The sequence below is a fragment of the Bos indicus genome, chromosome 16 (genome assembly GCF_029378745.1).
Source record: "Bos indicus isolate NIAB-ARS_2022 breed Sahiwal x Tharparkar chromosome 16, NIAB-ARS_B.indTharparkar_mat_pri_1.0, whole genome shotgun sequence".
In the NCBI taxonomy this organism is placed as follows: domain Eukaryota; kingdom Metazoa; phylum Chordata; class Mammalia; order Artiodactyla; family Bovidae; genus Bos; species Bos indicus.
In genome coordinates this window covers 71,202,923-71,228,894 of record NC_091775.1, presented here as the reverse complement: position 1 = coordinate 71,228,894, position 25,972 = coordinate 71,202,923, and the positions used below count along the sequence as shown (strand labels likewise).

At 37.6% G+C, this 25,972-nt stretch overlaps 1 protein-coding gene and 1 non-coding gene across 8 annotated transcripts in view; one reads left to right on the top strand and one right to left on the bottom strand.

The window, feature by feature from the left end:
* The window catches only part of RPS6KC1 (ribosomal protein S6 kinase C1), a 204,001-nt gene that overhangs the window by 123,973 nt on the left and 54,056 nt on the right, over nucleotides 1-25,972 (top strand). For 5 of the 7 annotated variants that reach the window (XM_070768600.1, XM_019976168.2, XM_070768598.1 and 2 more), the window contains one exon: nucleotides 5,638-5,730. The exons of the other annotated variants lie outside the window; for them this stretch is intronic. In XM_070768600.1, the coding sequence (XP_070624701.1) occupies nucleotides 5,638-5,730 (93 nt within the window). The remainder of the gene's footprint in view (nucleotides 1-5,637; nucleotides 5,731-25,972) is intronic. 7 annotated transcript variants of the gene reach the window in all.
* On the bottom strand, nucleotides 18,036-18,108 carry TRNAG-CCC (transfer RNA glycine (anticodon CCC)). The gene has a single exon. It is a non-coding gene; the product is annotated as a tRNA-Gly (tRNA).

Sequence of the window (25,972 nt, the reverse complement as noted above, 5' to 3'; positions counted from 1 at the left end):
GTTTATTAAGAAAATAAAAGAATCTTCCTTTTCAGTTTTGAATTTTTTTGTTGATCACTGTTTTTCCTTTGGGGCAGTCTAGGTCATGACTTACTTTACTTACTGAGTTTTCTGTGATGGTTCAAGCTTTTGCTTTATTGAATTTATTTGAGACTCTCATGCAGTAAATAAAAAAGTTCCAAATTTTTCCAGTTGTTGTTGATAATATCTTTTTCAAAAAGAGGACAGAAAGGAACAAAAGCACTATCCTACTCTTTCTTTTTTTCATTACTAAAAAGCTCCGAGGAAATTTAAAGACCAAATCTCAAAAAAAAAAAAAAAAGAAAGAAAGAAATGAGCTTTGCATAAACTAAAGATACAGTGGCTCAGATGATAAAGAATTCACCTGCAGTTTATGAGACCTGGGTTCGATCCCTGAGTTAGGAAGATCCCCTGGAGAAGGAAATGGCAAACCACTCTAGTATTCTTGTCCTGAGAATTCCATGGATAGAGGAACCTGGTGGGCTACAGTCCATGGAGTTGCAAAGAGCTGGATACGACTGAATGACTAAAACTTTCACTTAAAGTTGCAGTTTTAACTAAAGGAGATGGATTTCTTTTTCCTTTTGTTGAACTGTAGATGACTTTGAATGATTTAAGAGTTACTAGTTTTAGAGGAGATTTCCCTGTAAAAGACATGGAATAGCTCATTTGCTATTTTTAGCTCTAGGAATTTAAAACTCAAGATCAATGAAATTTAGAAAAAGTAAATGGTCTAAATTTAGGACATAAAAGATTGTGTAGTTTCTAAAGTATGAATGCAGTTTTTACTTGCAGTTATAAGGTATGAATGGAAACCCAGTGGGCCTTCTGTACGCATGGGCCCCACATTTGTGGATTAAACCAACTACACACTGAAAATAGTTGGGGAGACAAAATGCTAGAAAGTTCTAAAAAACAAAACTTGAATTTGCTGCGTGCCAGCAACTACTGACATAACATTTGAATTGCGTTAGGTGTTATAAGTAGTTAGAGATGATTTAAAATATATATGGGTGGATGTGCGTAGGTTATATAACTACGACACCATTTTATATAAGGGACTTGAGCATCTGTGCATTTTAGTATTCATGGGGATCCTGGAATCAGTCTCCTGTGTATTGGTTCCAGGGACAGTTGTGTGTAGAATGTATGCATTTCCTGAGTATTTCATAGATTCTGAGTATAGTTGCTATAATATTGAAAGTATTTCACCGTTGTGCATTTTGTTAACTAGTATCACTGGTATGTCTCAATTCTTCTTCAGCAAATACTTTAGAATGAGTGTCGTGTCACCCTTAATGAGACGTGGGCAAAGCAAAGATGGCAGGCAGGTGCACTCCAGATCAGTAATAGGACGGCAGTTAGGAGTCATGCTTGAAATGTGACCTAAGAGAGACTTGTTTAGGAGGTTGAGTATTGGGGGTTAATAGGTTGCCAGGGAAAGTCTCGGCAAAGCCAAAAATCTACAGATGAAGCCAAGTTCAGAAACTAGTGCAGTTAGCTGTCATGGTTCAGAGTGTGGATTCTTGATATGTTCCTGGTAGAACTTTGCTTCTGCCTTTGACTGCTTGTTCCCGCCCAGATAATGCTGACTTAACTCTCAGGGTATTTAAGGACGAGCAGCTAACCCTGTTCCTCATACAGTTGGTGGACCAGCAGCTCAGCATCACCTGGTAGCTTCTGGGAAATGCAGATTCGTGGGCTCTACCACGAACTGACTGGGTCTGAATCTCCACTTTCACCAAGTCCTCAGGTGATGCGCATGCATGTTAAAAGTTTGAAAAGTACCTCACTAACAGATAGTTAAGAATTGAGCTAGATCTCATTGAGAAAAGGGAATAATATCAAGTAAAAACACTCTGGGCTGGATAAGTAACAACTTAAAAAGAACCCAAGTGAAAACAAAGGCAAGCTTCACTTCCGCCATGTAGACAGTGTCAGACAGTGATAGTAAACAGGTCTCACTAGGTGCTGGTAACTCTGATCCACTGATGGTGGCTGCCAAGAGCCCTGCGTTGCAAGACAGAGTATGGACTAACAGGGTCTGCCATAGGCTGGAACAGTTGAGTGATACATTCTTGCCATCTTTGCTTCTGAAAGTTGGTGGATTATCACATCTTCTTGTGTTTCCCCCCTGCTTCCACACCTCCTGTATTTAGTTTTGAACTTTTTGTTTCTCTAGGCATCTTCTGATATTGTAGCCGATACAAAGAAGTAAAATTTTTCTTTTCTTCCTTAAGGAAATGAGCCATATTGCCTGGAAATATTTTCATTTACCCTGCCCCAACAGTATCTGCTGAAGTTTCCTTTAACAGTGTTATGTAATTATATAAATAAGATCTAATCCCCCTTATCTATTATTTAGTTTTGTCATCTTAGCCAGATTGCTAAACCTTGCTGCTTTTCAGTTTTCTCATCTGAAAAAAAAAAAAAGAGTGTTGGACTTGATCTCTGCCTCTTCTGTTCTTAAAATTCTGTGGATTTATGTTTCCTTTTGCCATCTAAAAAAAGGAATAGATCTATAGGGATTCTGCCCAATTTAAACACTGCATATCAGAAATACAGGATTTTTTATTGATGATTTTATTTCATGATCTTTCTTTGTTCATTTCTCTGATCTTAGACTTTTATAGATGGTTAAAGTAGAAAGAGAACTTGAATGATCACTTTGCCTTTGGTCTTTCCCCATTACAATTTCACCATTCCTGTCTTTGCAAAAGTAACCTTACTAAATACTGTTTCGTTGAGTTGCTTCTCATACAAAAACTTGTTTTCTAGATTCTGGAGAACATAGTCCAGACTTTTCTTCTTGGCATTCAAGGCCTGTTAAAGGCAGTAAGACCAACCAACCTTAAATGTGTAATTTTATTTTCCTCTGTTCTACATTTTCAACATTTCCCCCCTACCAAGCCAGTTTTTTCCCCCAGTCCTATGTATAATATCCTTTCCTAACCTAATTTCTACGTAACATTTAAAATCCCCTTTGATTTCACTTCTTTCTGAGACCACAGTTTATCATACATTGACTAGTGACTTATCTCTATTTTTAAAAAATGTTTTACTGTTATTTAACTTTTCATGTGTTTAGCTTATCTCTTCAAGTAAATTGTAAATGTCTTGAAACTAGGGACTGTGTCTTTTGATGATTTTTATCCCTTTAAATTATCATGCACATGGTGGGCATGGTCATTTATTGAAAGACACAGTAGAGAGCTTGTGGTTTTCTGTCTGCTGTTGAGATTGATAAAGTGAACTGATAACTTTCCTTGGAAACGGAAAGATCCTATGACATCAGTGAATAAGAGGGATAAGTAGGAGATAGGGATATTGGACATGTTTGGCCATATTATTCTTTTTCCTCTTATGACGTTTTCTAGCCATTCCTTTTACAAAAATCACAAGCGGTTCTTATGCTTCCTTGATAATAGAGTAGGCAGAGCTGAATTTTTAATCATCAGAATGTGTTGTGTAACAGAAGGACTGCAATTTCATGTAAGGAGTTGGGATCTAGTCTGGGATCTTTCACTACTCTTTCTGACTGTAAACTCCCAACCATTCTGAACTTCCTTTTATTTATCTGTAAAATGGGATTATAATGATAACTTCTTGTAAGTACTACACTCAGACCAGGGTGAGATATGAAGATGAAATAATATAACATAGATTAAAAGAGAAGAGTCTGTATTTCTGTTTCATTTCTATTAAAATGCCCTGCTAAGTGTTTTTCTAGCCTTAAAAATTCCCCCTTGGATTTTAAGCTTTAGGGAGACAGAGATGTATCTGTGTTTTATGTCATCTAGCTCAGCACTTAATATAAGTGAGATATTAAAAATATAATTTTTTGGAAACATATCCTAGAAGTAGAAATGAATGATGCTAAAGCTGAAACTCCAGTACTTTGGCCACCTACTTCATGTGAAGAGTTGACTCATTAGAAAAGACTCTGATGCTGGGAGGGATTGGGGGCAGGAGGAGAAGGGGACGACAGAGGATGAGATGGCTGGATGGCATCACCGACTCGATGGATGTGAGTCTAAGTGAACTCTGGGAGTTGGTGATGGACAGGGAGGCCTGGCGTGCTGTGATTCATGGGGTCGCAAAGAGTCGGACACGACTGAGCAACTGAACTGAACTGAAAAGATTGTTATTACCCTGTTGAGTTGCCATTATCACCAACATTCTCAAGTTTCTTTAAAAAGTAAATAGTTATCTTTTTTTAAAAAACCACCTCTTTAGGCATATTATAGTTAGTGTTTGCTTGCTAAACCTAAGAACAAACAAAAAAAATTTTGAAAGCTAATTGCACAGTGATAGTTTTCGTAGCTATTAAAGACACCTAATTAGTCTATGTGACCTCCCTCAGTTGTCACTCTCCTCTCTTCCTCCTTCCTTTCTTTTCTGCTCCTCCTCTTTGCTTCCAACCAGCATGCTAGCTGCTGTGAACATACAGGTGAATAAGGCCTACTTCCTGTTCCCAAGGAGCTTCTTGTCTAGTGATGTTGGGCTGCACGAGGACTTGAAGTATCGAAAATGGTAGCTCAGTAACTCCAGTAATCATAACATTTGGTTAGCCAGGTGATTTATCAGTAGCTACTCAGTGGGGCGATAAATGTTTCCTCTGTATTCTAACAGATTGTTGACAACAGAAGGGTCTGTTTTGAAGATATAATAAGGCTTTGTGTGTCCTGTCATCGCATCACCATTTTAATATAAAGGTTAATAAAGGATTGCTTTCTGATTGTGAATGCCAATGGAAAGGTCTTTGGAATTTATCTAGCCTAATGTTTTATATGACTGGTAGTGAAAAACTAAGACCAGTGGATGGGAAGTTAGGATTATTCTTTTATTGTAAGTGGTACTGAAATATCCCTTCTGTATTCATTGATCTTTTTTGCACTTTTTATTATGGTGAACAGATGAAGTTTTCCACATCACAAGTGTTCAAATATTTAAAAGACATTTTCTTCTGTAAATCATCTCTTTTCTAGGCTTAACCAATCTCAGTTCTAATAATTATTGGTTATGGGATAGAGTTTCTTAATTCTTCACCATTATTAGCAATTCTGGTTGACCTTAAATTTGCCAGTCTCTCTTAACATACATAGTATATATTTAAAAAGTAGCATTAAAGAACTGTAGTCTTATGATGAGAGAAAATGACTTATGTTCCCTCTCTCCCCAAGTTTATCTATTGTTTTTTAGTCTTTTTCTTCTAAATTGCTCTTGAGCCTTCTGGGGCAAATATAAGGCTGTGATTGATTGTTGGTTCAGTTATGCATTTGTTACAAAGTTGCATTATAGCTGTACAGTTCTGAATTGAATTGTTGCTCTGGAAACTGTATCAGCTCATTAATTTTTCTTTTTTAAAATCTTGTTTCCAGTGTTATCATGATTTATTTACTTGGGACTTTTTTCTTGCTTTTTCTTTTTGATTTCTTTCATTTTTTATTTTATTTTTTACTTTATGTTACAGACAAACAGAAACTTCCTCGTTTCATCTTTCCATTCTCTGATTTATGATAAATTTAGTTCCTTTGGCCTGGCATTTGCTTCAGCAGGCAGTCTTCCTTCAAGTACCTCCCTGATTGATGTGTAATCTTTGATATCTTCCATTAGCCTCCAGGATCACTAAGTTCAAGGCCCCCTTGGAACCTAAGGAGCCCTGCCGAGGAGCTGAAGGCCTTCAGAGTCCTTGGGGTGATTGACAAGGTAATTCTTCAGTGTCTCTTCAAGAGTTCAGTAATAAATCGACTGCATGCTGACATTATGTCTTTGAAGCTTTGGATCTTAAGGATATGAAACAAAAGGAGAAAATGACTCAAATGCATCTGCACTTTAAAATAACAAAAGCAGAAAAGAAAAAGCTTTTATCTAAGCAATTCGTGTAAGGTCATGCAAAATATGTTATGTTAAAGGAGAAGGTGCTTATTTGTTGGCATTCAGTCTAGTAAAGAGTTTGATTTTATAAACCTGTTATAGCAGTAAAGATACTGTGTGTTAGTTACAAAAACTAGTGAGTCAGTAGTTGTTCAGCATTAACTGGTATAGTCAGTCTAGTGGTTAAAAAGAATGGTGCTCTCCTAATAAATACTGTTTCTTGAGTACCTACTATGTATCAGACTGTGTATTAGGCATTTTATGTAATATAAACAACATAATACAATGTTTTATGTATGTTTACAGTATAAACAGCATAATCCTTTTTCAGCCCTGTTATTTGCATCTTGGTGGAAAAGTGATGTTTAGAACAGTTTAAATAACTTGCCCTCAGAGTCACATAGAACTATTTGAGGTAGTACTGGAATTCAAACCAGGATCATTGTAACACCAAGAGCTGTGTTTTTTTCCCTGTACACTAAATCCCCTTTTACACACTCATATTTTTATATTTGAAATCCAAGTACTGCGATAGCATCAGATATCTCAGATATGCCAGACAACAGTGCTGGGGCATCAGAAAGCTTTTGAGTAATTGTAAAATCATACCCACTAAGCCAGTTTTAAATATTTTTGGTCAACCACCACTATTTTAATACCTTTAAAAGTGAAAGAAAATGCCTTAATATTAGATATAAATTAATTTAATCTTTTTAATGTCAGTCAATCCTTTATGAAGCACCTTAGTGTTTATTTATAACTTCGCATTCATTCACTGCTTCTTGTGTTCTAAAGTATGTGTGTGATTCTAAGCTAAAGTTGAATAATGTGGAATATATTTCAGGTAATTTGAATACTAACTAAGAGTTTGAGGTATTTCAAAAGGAATATTAGGTTAGATATTACATGAAGATGTTGTGGTCTTTTAAAATTCTTATCAGCATCAGTTTGTCTCAGAGAAATTTATTTGACTAAATTTTCAAGTTAAAGAATTCTAAGCAATAGAACTTTTGATCCTGAAATATTTCCTTAACCATATTTTTTTCTAGCCTTCCCAGATTAGAGAAAATTCTGTTTGAGAATTCAGAGAAGTAAAATAGCAGTTAAATATTTCTTGGATTAATTAAAAGTTCTTGGATTTCTGTGCAGGCAAATATACTTTTTTGAGGTACCGTGTCTGCTCCCTGTCTTAGATCTGTTTATTTTGACAAATATGACCTTTCATTGCTCGACTCTTAACCATGAGCAGGTCACCTTTAAGTCCTGGTAATAGCTATGAGTCTCACATGTTTATCCAAATAAGGGTGTTGACAGTGGAGGAATCCCTAAGTTCTATGCTGAGAACGATAATTCACTATTATCTTTGTTCTCTTAACTGGGGGAGTATGTTGGTGTTTAGAAGTGGACGTTTTAACTTTTCTAAGTAGAAATAAAGAAATCTGTACTTTGGAATTAATAAACTTTGCAAATAATCTTTAAAAATTTGTAATAGTCTCTTGTAAAAACATGAATAGGTGGATTTTAAAAAACTTTGAATTTTTTTTAAGATTAATTCTCCATTGTAATGAAGGGTACCTAATATTTGGGTTTTAGAAACTTAAAAGTTTGGGAGAGAAGTGTTGTGTCAATTCTAGAAAATAAACTGGATACATTAATCTCACCTGTTGTTTAGTTGCTAAGTTGTGTCCAACTCTTCTGCAGCCCCATGGACTGTAGCCCACTAGGCTCCTCTGTGCATGGGATTTCCCAGGCAAGAATACTGGAGTGGGTTACCATTTCCTCCTCCAGGGGCTCTTCCTGACCCAGAGCTCGAACCCGTGTCTTCTGCATTGGCAGGTGGATTTTTTACCACTGAGCCACCAGGGAAGCCCCAATCTCACCTGTACTGAACATAGATTCTCTAATTCTGTTTAATTATTATATGTTCTTTAAGAGCTATTTTAAATGTTATTCTCTAATAACTTAGGAAAATAAAATTTCCTTTGGAATAGAATTTGACAGACTTTTATAATGAAAACAAGTAAAGCAGATTTGTTCATTAATATCTAGACTGTGAGCTTCATGGAAATAAGATCATGTCTTTCTTGTTCACCTTTATAATATCAGCATCCAGAATCATGCCTGGCACATAATGGACACTTGGTCAATATTTGTTGAAGGGATGCAATTGAGACTTAAGTGACTTTTAATGCATCATATGTAGAGTGACACCTACTGGTATAACGTGAGACTGCCATCTAGTATCGTGGTTCAAGACGCTCAGATGTCCTTACCCAGAGGGACAGTAATTACGTCGTTGTGTCTTGGTCCAGAATTCAAAGAGGAGTAAGTGACTTTCTGTTCTTTAACTGGGATTGGAAAATCTTTCATTTTAACGCGGTGCAAGGAAAGCAACACTTTACTTCTTGAGGAGAAACAGTTCAAATGGCAGTGGATTTCTCACCAGAAACCACCAAGGCTGTGCGGACGTGGCACAGCACTGGAGTGCTGAAGAACCGTCAGCCCCGTTTCTATGTCCTGAAAAATAGCGTTCAAGAATGAAGGGGAAATTGGCCCTTCTGAAGGCTGAAGAAAAGGATGAAGCAACACTAAGGGAATTTGCCACTTGATAGTCTGCTGTGAGAGAATAGCTTAAGTAAGTTCTCTGAACAGAAAGGAAATAATAAAAGCAGGAATTCTAAAATATTAAGAAGGAAGAAAGAACAAAAGACTGAAATACGAGTGGATGTTTTCCTTTCCCTCTGGAGTATTCTAAGTTGTTTTATGGTTGAACAAAAAGTATCCTGTCTGATGTAGTTCCTTTAAAAAAAAATCATTTATTTATTTTAATTGGAGGATAATTACTTTACAGTATTGTGATGGCTTTTGCCATACATCAACATGAATGGGCCACAGGTATACCCGTGTCCCCCCGTCCTCCCACTGCGCCCCGCCCCCTCCCTCCAGCTTGTCACAGAGCACCAGCCCTGGGTGGCCTGCTTCATGAGGGCCTGATGTAGTTCTAAAAGTGTGAAGAGAAAATAGTTAAGATAATTATAAATGAAGGCGTATAAAGGAATGTAAGGTTTCTGCACTTCATTTGAAATGGTAAAATGATGACACCAGTAGGCAGCGATGTTATTTGTATCTGATGGCTAGAGTAGAGAGAGATACACTAAAAAATACTCTAGATAAACCCAATGCAATTCTGAAAAGCATTCAAGTAACCCACAGGAAGGCAAGAAAAAGAGAATAGAAAAAACAAAGAGAACAAACAGAAAATGTAAAAATTGGCTTCAGAGCAAAGAAAATTAACCGGAGACAGGAAAATTTTATAATGATAAAAGGGTTAATCCACTAAGAACATGTAGCGGCCCTAGACATGCATTCACCGTATATAAGTTTGGTATATTAGTAGTAGTATACTGATGTGCACATTCAGAAAACTGATAAAGCTGAAAGGAGAAATAAACAATTCACATTTGTGAGATGTAGTGAAAGTGGTGCTTAGAAGGAAATTGACAGCATTGAATGCATATATTAAAATTGAAGAAAGATTTAATGTCAATTATCTAAGTTTCCATCCTAGGAAATGAGAAAAAGAAGAGCAAAATAAATAGGGAGTCGCCCAATCATGTCCAACTCTTTGCAACTCCATGAACTGTGGTCCACCAGGCATGGATTCAGGAATCCACATGCAATGCAAGAGACCCAAGTTCGATCCCTGGGTTGGGAAGATCCCCTGGAGAAGGGAATGGCTACCTGCTCCATTATTCTTGCTCGGAGAATTCCGTGGACAGAGCAGCTTGGCGGATTATAGTCCATGGGATTGCAAAGAGTTGGACATGACTGAGTGACTAACACTGGGTCTTCCCAGGTAGCACTAGTGGTAAAGAATCCTCTTGCCAGTGCAGGAGATGTAAGAGACATGAGTTCTATCCCCAGGTCAGGAAGATTCCCTGGAGGAATGCATGGCAACCCACTCCAGTATTCTTGCCTGGAGAATTCCAGGGCAGAAGAGCCTGGTGGACTACAGTCCATGGGATTGCAAACAGTCAGACACGACTGAAGCGACTTAGCAGGCATGCACAGACAGAAGAAAAGAAATAATAAAAATTAAGGCAGAAATCATAAGAATTGAAAACAGGAAATCAAAAAAGAAAATCAACAAAACCCAAACCTGGTTCTGTTAAAAAGTCAATAAGCTTTTATCTAGGTTAACTAATAAAAAAAGAGAAAAGATACAAATTTTTAAGATCAGAGACGTAAGAGAGAACCTCACTTTAGGCATAAACCTTAAAAAAGTATTAAGGGAATACTGTGAAAAATGCTGTGCACACAAAGTTAATAATCTAGATGAAATGGACCGGTTCCTTGAAAGACATAGTCTGCTGAAACTCACACAAGAAATATTCAATCTGAGTAGGTCTATATCTATTAAAAAAAATTGAACCAATAATTAATAAGCTTCTAAAGTCGAAAGTATCAGGCCTAGATGGATTCACTGGTGAATCCCACCAACATTTAGGGAAGAGATTGAACCAATTCTATAATTTCTTCCAGAAGATCAAAGCAGTGGTCATACTTTCTAACTCAATCACTGAGGCCAGTGTTAGCTTAACAACAGAAGTAAAGATATTACTAGAAATGAAAGTTATAGACCAGTGTCTCTCATAAACATAGTAAATAAAGCCTAACAAAAATATTAGGAATTTTGAATCTAATAATGTATAGAAAGAGCTATGTCCTGTGACCAAATGGTATTTATCCCATGTGTGCAAGGCTGGTTTGATATTTCAAAGTCAATTAATGTTATCCAGCATATCTACAAGCTAAAGAAGAAAAATCACTTCATCTTCTCAATTGACTATGAAAAAACATATGGCATAATCCAGTACCCATTCATGATAAAAACTCTCAGCAAATTAGGAATCGAGGGAAAATGTCTCAACTTGATAATGCGCTTTTATAGAGCTCCTATAGTTTGCATCATCTTTAATGCTGAGAATCTTGAAGTTTCCCTCTAAGATCGTGATCAAGGCAAGGATGTCCTTTCTCATCCCTCCTTTTCAGCATCCTACTGAAAGTTCTCACGATTGCAGTAAGGTAAGAAAAGGAAATAAAGATACAAAAACTGGAAAGGAAGAAAGAAAACTTCATTTGAAGGTGACATGATTGTCTATATGAAAAATGCACCAAAAAATAAACTATTATAGGAAGGCTGCATGATACATGGTTAATGTATAAAAGTCCATCACTTTCTTATATACCAGCAGTGAACAAGGGGAATTTAAAAACTCAATATCACGTATATTAGCACTTCCAAAAAAATGAAATACTTAGACATAAATCTAACAAAATATATACAACTGTATATGAGGAAAACTATAAAACTCTAATGAAAAAAATTAAGGAAGAGCTAAATAAGTGGCGAGATATTCCATGTTCATATGTAGAGTGGTTCGTTATCGTCAAGATGTCAGTTCTTCCCTGCTTAATTTATACATTTAGTACAGTCTCAGTCAAAATCACAGCAAATTATTTTGTGGATATTGAGAGAACGATTCTAAAGTTTTTATAAAGGGACAGAAGTTCCAGAAAATATAATATTGAAGGAAAAGAACAAATTCAGAGAAGTAATTCTACCTGAATTTAAGACTTTCTGTAAATCTATCGAAATCAAGACAGTGGTGTGGGATTGGTGAAAGAATAGACAGATAAATGGAACAGAATAGAGTTTGGAAATAGATCTACATGAATAGAGTCTAGTGGTCTTTGATAAAGGAGTAAAGGCAGTACCATGGAGAAAAGATAGTTGCATCAGCAGATGGTACTGAAGCACCAAAGCCAGTGGACATTCACGTGAAGAAAGGGGCCCGAGACACAGGCCTTAAAGGGGCCCGAGACACAGGCTAAGGCCTAGGGGCCCGAGACACAGACCTTAAAGGGGCCCGAGGCCCAGGCCTTAAAGGGGCCCTAGACACAGGCCTTAAAGGGGCCCTAGACACAGACACATTGAAAAAAATTAACTCAAAGCAGATCATAGACCTAGAGAAAAACACAAAGGTATGAAAACCTTAGAATACAACATAGGAGAAAATCTAGATAACCTTGGGTATGGCAGTGACTTTTTAGATATAACACCAAAGACGTGATCCATGAAATATTTGATAAGCTGGACATCATCAAAATTAAAAACTTCTCCTCTATGAAAGACACTGTCAAGATAAGGAAGACAAGTTATAGACTGGGAAAAAATATTTGTAAAAGCATATATGATAAGGAATGTTACCCAGAATATACAAAGAACTTTTAAAACCTAACAATAAGAAAATGAACAAACCAATTAAAAATGGGCTGAAGACCTTAATAGGAACCTCACGAAAGGAAGTATACAGATGGCAAGTAAGCATATGAAAAGATACTGCACATCATACATCATCAGGGGAATGTAAAACAGCAATGGAATACCTCTAGATACTTGTTGCTGAGTTGCCCAGTCATGTGGGACTCTTTGTGACCCTGTGGAGTATAGCCTGCCAGGTTGCTCTGTCCATGGGATTTCCAAGGCAAGAATACTGGAGTGGGCTGCCATTTTCTTCTCTAGGGGATCTTCCTGACCCGACCCAGTGATCGAACCCGCGTCTCCTACAAGTCTCCTGGATTACAGGCAGATTCTTTACTGCTGAGCCACCAGGGAAGCCATTAGAATGGCCAAAATCTGAAACAATGACAACACCAAATGCTGGAGACGATGTGACACAACAGGGACTCTCATTCATTGCTGGCTGGGAGTACAAAACGGTGCAGCCACTTTGGAAGACATTTGACAGATTCTTACCAAACTAAACATACTTTTACTATATAATCCAGCAATTGTGCTTATTACTTATTTACTCAAATGAGTCGAAAAGTTAACATCCACACAAAAGTCTACATGTGTATGTTTATAACAGCTTTATTCATAATTGCCAAAAGTTGGAAGCAACCAGTTGCCTTTCATGGGATGAATAAACTGTGGTACATCTAGACAATGGAAAATTATTTAGCGCTTAAAAGAAATGGGCTATCAAACTGTGAAGACATGGAGGAACTTTAAATGCATATCTCTCAGTAAAAGATGTGCATGCTGCCTGCGTCAGACTCTTTGCAACCCCGTGGACTGTAGCCCTCTAGGTTCTTCTGTCCATGGGATGCCAGGCAAATATACTGGAGTGGGTTTTCATTTCCTCCTCCAGAGGATCTTCCTAACCAGGGACTGAACCTGCATCTCTGATTCCTCCTGCGTTGGCAGGTGGGTTCTTTACCACTAGTGCCACCTGGGAATCCCAAACAAGGAAAACATACAAACCTGAAAAGGGTACGTGTTGTACGATTATAAGTGTATGACATTCTGGAAAGGGCACAAAGTCAGGGAGACAGTGAAATGATCAGTGATTACAAGGGATCAGGAGGAGGAGGGAAGGATGAATAGGTAGAGAATTTTGGGGGGCAGTGAAACTATTCCGCTTGATATAATGGTGGATACATGTTGTACATTTCTCAAAAACCACTGAAATACCAAGAGTGAACTCTAAATTGTGATCTCTGGGTGATAATAATGTGTCACCGTAGGTTCATCAGTTTCAACAAATGTACCACTGCTGCAAGATGTTCACAATGCTGGAGCTTGTAGGCTGTTTGGGGGCAGGAGGGAGGTATGGAAACTTTGTACTTTCTGTTCAATTTTGTTGTGAACCTATAACTGCTTCAAGAAGCTAAGGAACAGTTAACAAAAGAGTTGGATTGTGCTGATAACCTTAATAACCACAAGCTAATTTATGCATATTGTTGAAGGACATGTAGTTTAGCCACAGTTTTTATACATGAAATCAAAATAGACTTTGGTTATAGCTAGTAATATCGTCTTTAAAGAATGGCATCTAATATACCTGTACATGTTTGATAAACACACACACATGCATTTGGGTTGTTTCATTATGTTCAGTACTTTAATATCTTATTCTGTCTCTTGGAAACATACGTCTTAACTATAATTGAATATATAAAAATGGATTCTATACTTGCAAAACTCTTTACCTATGATATTAATGTTAATAGATTAATAGAGTATTTTTTTGTTCTAAAGAACTCATTCTTTTTGTATTTAAAGTATGATTATCTAATATATTTTTAGGGATAGATTTGTATGGACAGTTTTATAATGTGATAACCTAAGTAATTTTGGAATCAAGGAGCTAGTTTCATTTTACCTCCTAATGGCTTGGCATATACAAGCTCAGGGTTAGAAAGGACTTTAAGGTCATCTGACCCAGTGAATTACATATCTTCTGGCCCATCTGTAGTGCCCCACTGAATGGCTGCTCAGCTTTAGGCTCTTTTATTTGTTAATTTAACAAGCTTCTTTTGAATGCCACCATGTGACAGCCACTGCTGGGTGCTGTATAGGACTTGTTTCTTCTTTTTAGTCTAGTGGAGAGATACAGGTCAGTATGTAAGTGGGCGTTAGAAAGCATCACTACTAACAAAGCTAGTGGAGGTGATAGAATTCCAGTTGAGCTATTCCAAATCCTGAAACATGATGCTGTGAAAGTGCTGCACTCAATATGCCAGCAAATTTGGAAAACTCAGCAGTGGCCACAGCACTGGAAAAGGTCAGTTTTCATTCCAATCCCAAAGAAAGGCAATGCCAAAGAATGCTCAAACTACCGCACAATTGCACTCATCTCACACGCTAGTAAAGTAATGCTCAAAATTCTCCAAGCCAGGCTTCAGCAGTATGTGAACCGTGAACTTCCTGATGTTCAAACTGGTTTTAGAAAAGGCAGAGGAACCAGCGATCAAATTGCCAACATCCGCTGGATCATGGAAAAAGCAAGAGAGTTCCAGAAAAACATCTATTTCTTCTTTATTGACTATACCAAAGCCTTTGACTGTGTGCATCACAATAAACTGTGGAAAATTCTGAAAGAGATGGGAATACCAGACCACCTGATCTGCCTCTTGAGAAATTTGTATGCAGGTCAGGAAACAACAGTTAGAACTGGACATGGAACAACAGATTGGTTCCACATAGGAAAAGGAGTTCATCAAGGCTGTATATTGTCACCCTGTTTATTTAACTTCTATGCAGAGTACATCATGAGAAATGCTGGACTGGAAGAAACACAAGCTGGAATCAAGATTGCCGGGAGAAATATCAATAACCTCAGATATGCAGATGATACCACCCTTATGGCAGAAAGTGAAGAGGAACTCAAAAGCCTCTTGATGAAAGTGAAAGTGGAGAGTGAAAAAGTTGGCTTAAAGCTCAACAATCAGAAAACGAAGATCACGGCATCCGGTCCCACCACTTCATGGGAAATAGATGGGGAAACAGTGGAAACAGTGTCAGACTTTATTTTTGGGGGCTCCAAAATCACTGCAGATGGTGACTGCAGCCATGAAATTAAAGGATGCTTACTCCTTGGAAGGAAAGTTATGACCAACCTAGATAGCATATTGAAAAGCAGAGACATTACTTTGCCAACAAAGGCCTGTCTAGTCAAGGCTATGGTTTTTCCTGTGGTCATGTATGGATGTGAGAGTTAGACTATGAAGAAGGCTGAGCACCGAAGAATTGATGCTTTTAAACTGTGGTGTTGGAGAAGACTCTTGAGAGTCCTTTGGACTGCAAGGAGATCCAACCAGTCCATTCTGAAGGAGATCAGCCCTGGGATTTCTTTGGGAGGAATGATGCTAAAGCTGAAACTCCAGTACTTTGGCCACCTCATGCGAAGAGTTGACTCATTGGAAAAGACTCTGATGCTGGGAGGGATTGGGGGCAGGAGGAGAAGGGGACGACAGAGGATGAGATGGCTGGATGGCATCACTGACTCAATGGACATGAATCTGCGTGAACTCCGAGAGTTGGTGATGGACAGGGAGGCCTGGCGTGCTGTGATTCATGGGGTCGCAAAGAGTCGGACACGACTGAGTGACTGATCTGATCTGGTCTGATGTAAATTCTAAAACAACATGGAAGGGAGTATAAAGAAGTGTGAGTAAAGACTGAGCTACTTAATGTCTCAGTCAGTCATTCCATTTTACACAATTGAAACTCTTAAAAAGTCTTTTTTTTTTTTCTTCTCTTGAGCCAAGTACTGCTGCTTTAGTCCTTAGTACTGCCCTTCTCCAATAACCATTTTTTTTAGTTATTTCAAGACAGTGTGTTGTCTTTCCAGTTGGTATTGGTTTTCTGTTTGTTTCTTCTAGTTTTATTTTGCTTAAATTTGACCAAAATTTCAATCTGTTGAAATATCTTCAGACTTTCCTTGTACACACTTTTTGTTTTTTTCTGTAGGGTTAATATATTGCTTCCTTCTCTCCCCATCGCACTCCTCTTATTTTTTCCTATGTCCCTGTCCTTCTTATTTTTTACATTTATTACTAAACCATTTAATAAAACTTTAAAATGTCTCAGTACCATCAGGTGCCTCAGACAGTACTTTGGATCAGTGGTTTTCTTGTAGTCTTCTCTCTCGGATTCCTTCTTTGCTCTTCTCAAGTCTGGGTTGGTTTGTTCTCTTGGTCTTCTGCATAGATACCCTCATCACACTTTCACTTGTTTTCCTGGGAATTCCTTTCATCAATCTTCTATATTGAATTCCAGTTCCTGACCTTTCCCCCACCCCCACCTTCTTTCTGCTTGCTGGAGGCCTATAGGCTCTTCTTTCTGACCCTACTCTTTCAGAATTTCACAGTGATTTGTTTTGGTGGGATTTTATTTTATTTTATTTTCATTTGTTGAGTTGGGCATTTGGTGACCTTCAATTTGGATAATGATACAGATGTTTTATTAGGAGACCTAATAGTTTCAGTATCTATATGCCTTATCTTTTAGGCTACTTGGTTTTCTTAGAAAAGAACTTTCCGGTCTCTTACTGAGGGATGTAGTATTAGACCAACCAAGATTCTGGGAGCCCAGTGGTTGAAGGAGGACCACTGTCCTCATCCATTTGGTGTGTAGGTCTTCATATAAGCCCTGTTTTCACTGCCACTCTTCAGTCCCTGCTTTAGCTGTCTGTAGTATCCGATTCATTCTGTTGTCTGTCTTCCATCTTTTCTCATCTCCTCTCTTGTTTTCTTTGTAGTCATTATTATATAGCTTTAAAAATTTCTTTCAGTTCAGTTCAGCTGCTCAGTCATGTCTGACTCTGCGACCCCATGGACTGCAGCATGCCAGGCGTCCATGTCCATCACCAGTTTCTACAGGGGATAGTGATCTGTGTTTCAGAGAATGTTAAATTTAACACTTTGTGTGGACCTCTCAGCTTTGTGGTATCCATGATTTTGATCAACATGTCTTTGTTGACCTTTTTCAAGTTAACAATTTTTTTTTTCACCAAAATAGGACAAAGAATCCTGTAGATGACGTATAGCTAGAATAATTATTTCAAGTTGACCCAGTACCTTCTGGGCACTGCTAGTTACAACTAACCTTCAATTGTTTCAAATCAAAACTTAGGCATCCCAAGTTACTTGTAAGTTTAAAGGCATACACTATTCCCTTTATCCCCCTTTTAATATATACTATACTTGCCTCTAATCTGATTTTCCTCCAGTTCATTGTTGACACTGCTGTCAGAATAATTCATAAAATGGATGCTTTAGAAAAGTGATTTTTCCAAAGCTAGTAACTCTCTTGCTTATAAGCCTTTAATACCATCACATAGATTTTTAGGGTAATGTTTGCACTTCTTATCTAAGCCACAAAGACTGTTCCCAGACCACCTCAGCATGCTTCCTTGGGTATAGCCCTGTGGAACTTGTAAGGTACACAGGGTATCATGTTTTACACAGGATGTACCCCTCTACCTGGAGTGACTTTTTTTTTTCCCTTCCTCACTTAATTTTGTCTCATTCTGAATTATTATGTTTTTTTTTTTTTTGAAAGAATTATTATGTTTTTAAATATCTTTTGCTGTGTCTTTTTAATGCCTTGAACCTTTCTGCCGTAGCATTCATGCATATTATACGGTAGGTTTACTTTTTAAATATTTATTTATGTGGCTGCTCCGGGTCTTAACTGCAGCATGCAGGATCCTCGATCTTTGTTGTGGTGTGTGGGTTCTTTAGCTGTGGCATGCGAGCTCTTAGTTGTGGCATGTGGGATCCAGTTCCCTGACCAGGGATCGAACCTAGGCCCTCTGCATTGGGAGTGCAGAGTCTTAGCCACTGGACCACCAGGGAAATCCCTGTATGGTAGTTTTTGATACTATTTCTATGCCTCCTTCAACAAGCCTTCACATGCCTCAAATACCAAGTATTTTTCTTCTTTTTTCCTGAAAATTAACATTTTTGTGTATTTTGATACAGTATCATAGACATCTATTAATTTTAGACAGGAAAGATAGTCTAAATCTTGGGCAGAAGATAATGTGTCTTTGAAGAGGAAGCCTCTATAAGATGTCAAATACCAGCTTGGTGACTATATCTTATTTAATTTTGTGTTTTTGACAGTTAGCATAGTTGACATTTAGCATAGTGACTTAGAAACAGCAGATACTCAATAAATATGTGTTGAAAAAAATGAATAAATGAATGAATGATACCTCTCTACTCACATTATCTTAAAAACAGGTAGGGACCATTTATTTTAATTGACCTACCTCCTCACCATTTCTCTCCAGGTCTTTTCTATTTCTATTTTTTCATTCATTCATTAATTCAGAAAATATTTGTTGAGCTCCTCAGTTCAGTTCAGTTCAGTCGCTCAGTCGTATCCAACTCTTTGTGACCCCATGGACCACAGCCTGCCGGGCCTCCATGTGCATCACCAACTCCCAAAATTTACCCAAACTCATGTCCATTGAGTCAGTGATGCCATCCAACCATCTCATCCTCTGTCGTCCCCTTCTCCTCCTGCCTTCAATCTTTCCCAGCCTCAGGGTCTTTTCCAGTGACTCAGCTCTTCGCTTCAGGAGGCCAAAGTATTGGAGTTTCAGCTTCAACATCAGTCCTTCCAGTGAACACCCAGGACTGATCTCCTTTAGGATGGACTGGTTGGATCTCCTTGAAGTCCAAGGGACTCTCAGGAGTCTTCTCCAACACCACAGTTCCAAAGCGTCAGTTCTTCGGCACTCAGCTTTCTTTATAGTCCAACTCTCACATCCATACATGACCACTGGAAAAACCATAGCCTTGACTAGATGGACCTTTGTTGGCAGAGTAATGTCTCTGCTTTTTCATATGCTTCCTTCCAAGGAGTAAGCATCTTTTAATTTCATGGCTGCAGTCACCATTTGCAGTGATTTTGTTGAGCTCCTGCTATATGTCAAATGTGATAATAGCCACTGGAGATATAATGGTGAATAAAACACCTGATCTGTACCCTCTCAGAGTTTATAATTTAGTGGGAAATAGCAGTTACAGTACAATGTGAAACTGTTTTCAGTGAGGGAAGTACACTAGAGAATTATGAGAACATGTAAGAGGGGTACCTAACTTGGGGCTCTCCAGAGGTTAAAGAAAGTAAAGTAAAGACATGAGAAATGAGTAGGGTTACTCATCGAAGGCTAAAGGAATGCTGTATTCAGAGGTATGCGAGACTCAGAGCATGCTTTCTTTCTAGCTTCTTCAACTGTGAATTTTTTCTTCTCTTTTCCTTCCTGCCTGCCTATATACAGTCCAGTCTTCACGACATAGTTGAAAGCTTACCTCCTCAACTGTAATATTCATCTTTCCTTTCTTTGAATTAAACTTAGTGTTCGTTTGTGTCTTATTTTCACTTTAGTTGCCTTAAATATATTGTTAACCTGTCTTAGAGGGCAGAAAGTATACCTTATTTACCTCTCTTTCTTTCTTTGATAATTCCTAATTAAACATATTGCTGTCTATCCAGTAAGGATTTAATAAATGCTTGCTGAATAGTTATAAAGGGGACAAAAAGAAATAATACATGTATTTTAAGGTTTCACATACTCTGTGAGGCTGCACCTCAAACTATACCACATGTTCAGGATCAGAGCAAGAGAGGGGTTTTGAAAACTGTCCAAGCATTCATCCCTCTCCCTTTTTCACCATCTCACGGAATACACGTGAAGATTGTTGGCAGGGAAATAGTTGCAGTCAATGAAATTGTCAGTTTGAGAATGAGTGTTGTGTCTTTGTGTTTCATATGTGCTTTGAAATACTTTGGAATGTTTTAAAGAACATCAGCACTTGGATTTTTAAACTAAATAAATGTTCTAGGTCATATTTAAAACACTGTTAAATTTTAATCAGTACCAAAATTTCGACTCCATCTGCTACAAAAGTGCAAAACTCATTTAAAACACTTAAAAATAATAGCATCTAAAGCTTTTTTGCCCTTGAAGCATTTTCTTCTGCATTGGAATCAGGCTGTCTCTGACATTGGCAACTTAGTTGGATACACATGATTGACTTGAAGATGTAGGCTCTGTGTCAGCCTCTTACCTTTGAAAGGTAGCATTTGCTGAGTACACACTACTCCAATTTTGAACACGATATACAAACTATGTGCATATATTTGCTAATTTTTAGGAACTTATTTCAGTTTCCAGAACCTATAAATTTATTCGAGTGTATTGACAGCACATTTAGCAGCCGAATGAAAATACTAAGGCAGAGTATGAATCAGTCTTAGTCTCAGTTCAGTCACTCAGTCGTGTCCGACTCTTTGCTCCTTGTTTTCATCACTATACTATACTGCCTCTCTGAATATAGACACCTATATGAGGCACTGATAAGGAAACATGATCAAAGTACACTATTAGGATGGGGGCAAAAGCAAGCTACTGAACAATATGTGAAATCCATTTGTTTTTAAAAATCAGAGAGATGAAGACAGAGTTCAGTTGAGTTCAGTTCAGTCACTCAGTTGTGTGACTCTTTGAGACCCCATGGACTGCAGCACGCCAGGCTTCCCTGTCCATCACCAACTCCCGGAGTTTACTCAAGCTCATGACCATTGAGTTGGTGATGCCATCCAACCATCTCATCCTCTGTTGTCCCCTTCTCCTCCCACCTTCAATCTTGACCAGCATCAGGGTCTTTTCCAGGGAGTCAGTTCTTTGCGTCAGGTGGCCAAAGTATTCGAGTTTCAGCTTCAGCATTAGTCCTTCCAATGAATATTCAGGATTGATTTTCTTTAGGATGGACTAGTTGGATCTCCTTGCAGTCCAAGGGACTCTCAAGAGTCTTCTCCAACACCACAGTTCAAAAGCATCAATTCTTCAGTGCTAAGCTTTCTTTGTAGTCCAGCTCTCACATCCATACATGACCACTGGAAAAACTATAGCCTTGACTAGATGGACCTTTGTTGGCAAAGTAATGTCTCTGCTTTTTAATATGGTGTCTAGGTTGGTCATAACTTTTCTTCCAAGGAGTAAGTGTCTTTTAATTTCATGGATATTTTTTATCAGCTCTAGAGTATTAGGTGTTTCTGGCAAATGCAAAAAAAAAAAAAAAAAAGTATCTAAAGCTAAGTATAACAGATCATACTTTTGAGTTAATTTTCATCTAAAGTTAACAGTGTCAAATCATTATCCCAAGTGAACTTCAGAATTCAAACCAAAAAAATAAAATAAATGGTTTCATTATGGAATTGAATGACATAAGCTGAACTTGGGCCTATAAACCCAGAACTTCAGAGTTTTAACCTCTCTTTAGCGTAATCTCTTTGTGGCCTTGGGCAAGTTGCTTCACAAAAACAGAAAACAGACAATCAAAATGAGAATGACAAAGGTGTAGAGATCTAGCTTTTAAAGCATTTGGATCTGAGAAGAGCCTCCTAAGTGGATGTTTTTCCTAGCTCTTCAGCCTTTCTGTTTTAAACCTGATTTCTCTGTCTTTTATATTCTGCCTTCTGCTGTATTTATATCCTGTTTTCTTACAAAGACACAGCATGTCCTTTAGAAGCATGTTTTATGAAGTAATAGATGTATAGGCCTAGGATTTTAAAAATTATACAAAGTAAAAGTTTTTTCATGTATTTATGTTTGTGTGTGTGTGTGTGTATATATATAAGACATTTCTGTATAGGTTACTGTTCACTGAATCATTCACTTCACATCCTAATATGAGATATCACTGAGGAATGGCTCACATTCATTGACATTCGGCTAATAGGAATATAAGAGATTTAAAATTCATATTTGTGGTTGAAATAATTACTCCCTGGGTTATTTTCCAGAGAATCACATGTGTTTTGTATTGCTGTAGGGCAGGACTAGATTTAGCTATTTGCCTAAGGATGAATAATCCAGGTGTTGGCCAAATGACTTTTAGATGGGAAGTAGAGAAACATCCTTAAAATCCTTTTTATCTTTTCTGATCCTGATATTAGTCTGTCAAAGAAAACAAACTTTGCCAGCCATATTTCAGTGCCCTTTGGAGGAATGAAATAGTGTGAGAATGACTGGTTTTTGAATTTTGAGTACATTACTTGTATTTGCAAATTCTTTTAGCACCACCAAAATATGCTTACTTTCTTTTTTTTAATGTTATGATTCATAATATATTCATAACATTTCTTGGAAGATAAAGTTATTTTGATAATGTTTACCTGTCCTGCCTCTTGAGAAATCTGTGTGCAGGTCAGGAAGCAACAGTTAGAACTGGACAGGGAACAACAGACTAGTTCCAAATAGGAAAAGGAGTACGTCAAGGCGGTATATTGTCTCCCTACTTATTTAACTTACATGCAGAGTACATCATGAGAAACGCTGGGCTGGAGGAAGCACAAGCTGGAATCAAGATTGCCGGGAGAAATATCAATAACCTCAGATATGCAGATGACACCACCCTTGTGGCAGAAAGTGAAGAACTAAAGAGCCTCTTGATGAAAGTGAAAGAGGAGAGTGAAAAAGTTGGCTTAAAGCTCAACATTCAGAAAACTAAGATCATGGCATCCGGTCCCTTCGCTTCATGGCAAATAGATGGGGAAACAGTGGAAATAGTGGCTGACTTTATTTTTGGGGGCTCCAAAATCACTGCAGATGGTGATTGCAGCCATGAAATTAAAAGACACTTACTCCTTGGAAGGAAAGTTATGACCAACCTAGACAGCATATTGAAAAGTAGAGACATTACTTTGTCAACAAAGGTCCGTGTAGTCAAGGCTATGGTTTTTCCAGTAGTCATGTATGGATGTGAGAGTTGGACTGTAAAAAAGCTGAGTGCCAAAGAATTGATGCTTTTGAACTGTGGTGTTGGAGAAGACTCTTGAGAGTCCCTTGGACAGCAAGGAGATCCAACCAGTCCATCCTAAAGATCAGTCCTGGGTGTTCATTGGAAGGACTGATGTTGAAGCTGAAACTCCAATACTTTGGCCACCTGACGCGAAGAGCTGACTCATTTGAAAAGACCCTGATGCTGGGAAAGATTGAGGGCAGGAAGAGGGGACGACAGAGGATGAGATGGTTGGATGGCATCACCGACTCAATGGACATGGGTTTGGGTGGACTCCGGGAGTTGGTGATGGACAGGGAGGCCTGGCGTGCTGCGGTTCATGGGGTCTCAAAGAGTTGGACATGACTGAGCGACTGAAGTGAAGTGAACTGAACTCTATTTTTAGCTCTCACAATGACAAACTATGACCCTTTAAGAAATCATGATTATTATTGAAATTACAAGTGTACAGAGGTATTAACTGTGTTCTCCTGGGACACGCATACATACACTACACTACTGTATTCGGTTGTAGAAACTGTAGATAGTTGTGCTCAACAGGTTGTGTTCAATTTAAATAGAGGGCAGGACAAATGGGCTTCATCATGACAGTTCTTATGGTATATGAATGCTTAATAATGCCCTAGATTTAAATTAATTTATAACTAATTTGCTGTGGAAGTTTGGAAGAATTTTTAAATATCTGGATTAAGATTAGAATGAATTCTAACTAAATATATCTGTTGCCATTTTAAAATTAAGAATTGAAAGATGCTTTATATTCTCTAAAACATATTTTCTATATTGCTTTTTTCTAACTACATTTAAGAAACCAAAATAACCAACCTAGAAATCAAAGATGATGTGTAAGAAAATTTCATATTAGTTAATTTCTTTTAAGATGAATATGTCAATTATTCAGTATTATAATTGAATATAGCCAGGTTTTTTGAGTTTCTCTCTTTAATATTTTAAAAGACACCACAATATTATGTTTCTCTATGCAGTATTGTGGTGAATATGATCATTACCTTAAATAAATGACATTTTTCAGTAGCCAGAAATCAGGGTTTTTAATTGCTGTTTTGTGAATTTTATAAAATCTCATCTCAAAGTACTTTGATAATATTTGAATGGTGGGTATGATGGTACACAGAAAATAAATCTTTCAAAGCAAAGTACCTTATTTTATGACTGCCTAAAATATATACTTATACCTTTATTATTATTCATAGATTAATATAACTTCAATTTTATATTTCATTTACCATATGCTTGCTTTGAATAAAATTACAGGAGATTTAAAAAATAACTATCCCCTCTCTTTTAAGGAAAAAAATCATCACACTTATTTACTTAAGTAAATGCCATTAGTGGTAGTATTTCTCTTGGCTGTTTGTTCAGCCACTAGAATCCCTTGTGACCTTGGGTATGTATTAGAAGAGGTGACTGATGGTTCGTGATGTTCTAAATTTTCTGGTAGCTTGCCTGTTGCCTGCCTCTGGGTTTGTCATCGCCCTTATGCTGACTTAGGCAGTATTCCTTCAGTCTCTTATCTCCAGGCTTTGATGCATATGTTCTGAAGGTGGCCACAGTGACTTTGGGTAGCAGCAGATGGTGAACCTTCAGGCTGCCACCGGCTATACTGGTGTTAAGTTGGAAAGTTAACGTTTGATGAAGAATCAGTAGTGCATATGAAAGAGCTTTCACTGCTGAAATATCTTTTAATTAAAAAATTAGCATACTCAAACCTTTGCAAATGTGTGGGCATTTAAAGACGTCTAAGATCAGTTGTTTTCTCCTAGAGAAATTAGTTATTTACCAGCTTAGTTTTGTGTTGCTTGCTTGTCCTAATGTCATTCTTTCCCCCTTGTTCTGCCCCAATTTGTTTATAGTTAAGGCAGATAAGAAAATTAGGTAAACTGAAATGGGATGTTGTGGGGAATTAAATGTGTTTGGATAAACATTTAAACTATATTTTTATTTATGATAATTTAGAATTTAATAACTAGAAAACAATGTGGATCTTGCATGCTCATTGCATATAATCCTAGTAGATCAGTTCTGTTGTTTCCTGCATTTGAAGATATTTCTAGGCTATATAGATGCCTAGAGAACTCAGCCCACTTCAAAATGATATTTCACCTTGCTGTAAGTTGCATGGTGATGTTTTTGGCTTTGCCATCAATCCACAGAGCAATATCCTTTTGGATTGTTTGTTCACTTACTTCACGATGTTGTGTTATTTTGGAAATTCTAGCAAGAATAAAACACTGATAAGATGCCAAAGAATTTTTTTTCTGTTTCCCGTCAGTCACAAGGGTAATTTTTATGCTTTACTGAAAACAGATCCTTGAACTCTTCATCTTTTAGGATAGAGTTGTAAGTATCCATGTCTAATGTTGCTCTTCATACTTCACTTCTTATCAGTGAAACTGAATAAGCACAGGACCATCCAGAACAGACTGGTTTCATGGCATAAGGGCAAGAAGTGCCTCTCCACTGTCTGTTCATGCTGACACTCCTGGTGCTGCAGTTTCTCATGGACAGAAGTGGTAGGCTGAGTATCCTTTGCTTTTTAGTTGCTGGGCGGTGGTACAGGGAACACTGCTAGTTTCTGATGTCCAAGAAAGAGAAAGTTAGACCCCGGTGGGAAGAATTGGAAGAGTTGTTCGTATTAAAGTTCACCAAGTACTCCTTGTTTTCTGGTTGTTGAATTTTTATAAGATGTCTCTCTTAAGAATAAGGTATGGAATTAACAGTTAACAGTCAAAATACATTTTGAATATTCTCAGCCTATGAAATGAGATGAGTTTTAGCAATAAGTGTAAGTAACATTTTATTATCATCATGTAGTATTGACAGGGAAAGCAAGGGTTTAGTACTTTAGGTTTGTGACTGTTTCTACAGAAGAATTAACATT